General features: G+C 41.9%; 1 protein-coding gene across 1 annotated transcript in view; it reads left to right on the forward strand.

Annotated features, from left to right (window-relative positions):
* Positions 1-1,408: 1,408 nt before the first annotated feature.
* LOC18432271 (protein DETOXIFICATION 48) overlaps positions 1,409-2,103 on the forward strand; it is a 2,309-nt gene continuing 1,614 nt past the window's right edge. Inside the window, exons 1-2 of the mRNA XM_011624418.3 lie at positions 1,409-1,634; positions 2,015-2,103. The exon at positions 2,015-2,103 is cut by the window's right edge and continues 1,614 nt beyond it. Coding sequence (XP_011622720.2) covers positions 1,503-1,634; positions 2,015-2,103 — 221 coding nt within the window. The 5' untranslated portion in view covers positions 1,409-1,502. The remainder of the gene's footprint in view (positions 1,635-2,014) is intronic.

Genomic DNA, 2,103 nt, shown 5'->3' on the forward strand with positions numbered 1-2,103 from the left:
TATCGATCATCTTAGCATGAACATTACAGTTGTGCAAAAAAAAATTACGATTTCAAATTCTAAAAAGAATGTATATTGCAACAAATCATCTAGACCATCCATTTCATCCTAAAGATAAGTGTTCGTAGATCCACAAAATCTATACTATTTTTTTAATTTCAAATTTTATTATTGATTAAAAATTAATATTAAAGCCATCATGAAAATTTTCAATACCGAAATTGCTTTCAGGATAAGGATACGAGCTAAAGCTTTATTTTGTTTTCGCAAAGCCTAGGCCCTATTGGAAACATCGTCCTTTGTTTTATTATATCATTTTTCGTGAGATAGCCTCTCGTAGGTTTGGGGAGCCATGCCATGGGATGGTGAACCCAGACCATGGAAGCTGAAGTGGACAGCGATATGGGTGCATATGCATGGTGGGGCCCTCGGATGAAGAGGTTGATAGAGAGAGAGAAAAGAGGAGCAGTGACAGCAAGAGCCAAGGTAATAAGACAAATAGATTAGTTCATACTTTTTATGCTTGGCACATGGGACTGTAAAAAGCTACTTACCTACTAACTGAAGTTGTTTAGAGGGAGAGAGATTAAGAGGGAGATAAGGACTCACAAACCCCACTGTCTTCTTCCCTCACCCCACATGGAATTCCCCATGTGATGATGCTCATCAGTAAGACAAAGAAGCCCCCCCCCCCCCCACTTTGATTTGATAAAGAGCTCCCCCCCTCTCTCTCTCTATTTGATTTGATAAAAAGGCTCTCTCTCTCTCTCTCTCTCTCTCATATGATGCTCATGAGTGAGACAGAAAGTCCCCCCACTTTGAATTGATAAAGAGCTCTCAGGTGATACTCATCACTGAGACATTGAACTGATAAAGAGCACTCTCTCTCTCTCTCTCTCTCTCTCTCTCTCTCTCTCTCTCTCTCTCTCTCTCTCTCTCTCTCTCTCTCTCTCTCTCTCTGTGTGTGCATGTGTTTGACATTGAAACATACCCACTTCATGTTCATGCTCTAAATGGATGCATGCATGCACATGTCTGAATGCGTGCTCGCTTTTCATACCTCGACTATCTCTCGATCGACCGACACTGAACATACATAAGAGAGAAAAAGTTATGGGTTAGTACAAAATGGCATGGGGATTCCCTGTTTTCACTGGACATACATTCATATCTTTTCACCTACTGCTAGTGTAGTCCATAGGTCTATATGCTAGATCTAACACCCCACCACCTTAAAGAAAAGCAAATAGGCGACAAACTTAAGAAGCAATAAAGACAAACAAGGCTTTGGAGATGTACTAGGTTGTCTATTACCAACAGGCAAAGCCATAGTTGAGGTGAAAGGTGACAGTTTATAACAAAGCCCAGCCTAGTTCAACTATTTAAGCTGGAATTGATTGCAGTCGCTGAGCACATGTCATGGGAGCCTTTCGAATATATATTTGTGCGTATTGAAACATCCACATAACTTGATTTCTAGCTCCTCTTCCAAGCCTTCCAATATGTGCAACCACAAATCCCATGAAGATGAGCCACTCTTTTCTAGTATCAGTATCAGCCTGACCACAAAGGAAAAGGGGAGAGAGTATAGAGAAAAAACAGAGGATGCAGCAGCATGGCCGTCCCCTAGAGAGGTAAACCCGATTGCCATATCAACCCTTTCACTGCTTCATTTTTTTTTTTCTTCTCTGAATGTTCAGTAGCCCATGAAGACCCAAATCCGAGAGAACAGGATTCCTGCTGGCAAGTCTGGCACGATTCCTGCTCGCAAGTCCCGATCTCTCTCTCTCTCTCACACACACAAAACATGTATTTCTGGTTCTTACCTTTTGGTTCCTGCCTTATAGGCATAATATCCATCACTACAAACTCTATTGATTTGGGCTGGTTCGCAGTCTGGCTTCAATTAGACGCCAATAAATATGAGTCTGCGCAGCAGTTATGCCAATATACGAACAAATGAAGCAGTTTCTCTCTCTCTATCCTAATGCTTTAACTGGTGTGGATGGTGCAGGTGGTGGAGGAGCTGAGGTCTCTAGGTGGTATAGCAGGTCCCATGGTGATGACAAGCCTGCTTTTATACTCAAGGTCCGTGATATCAAT

Source organism: Amborella trichopoda, chromosome 8 (assembly GCF_054954075.1).
Source record: "Amborella trichopoda isolate Santa Cruz 75 chromosome 8, AtrichopodaSantaCruz75HAP2 v2.0, whole genome shotgun sequence".
Classification (NCBI taxonomy): Eukaryota; Viridiplantae; Streptophyta; class Magnoliopsida; order Amborellales; family Amborellaceae; genus Amborella; species Amborella trichopoda.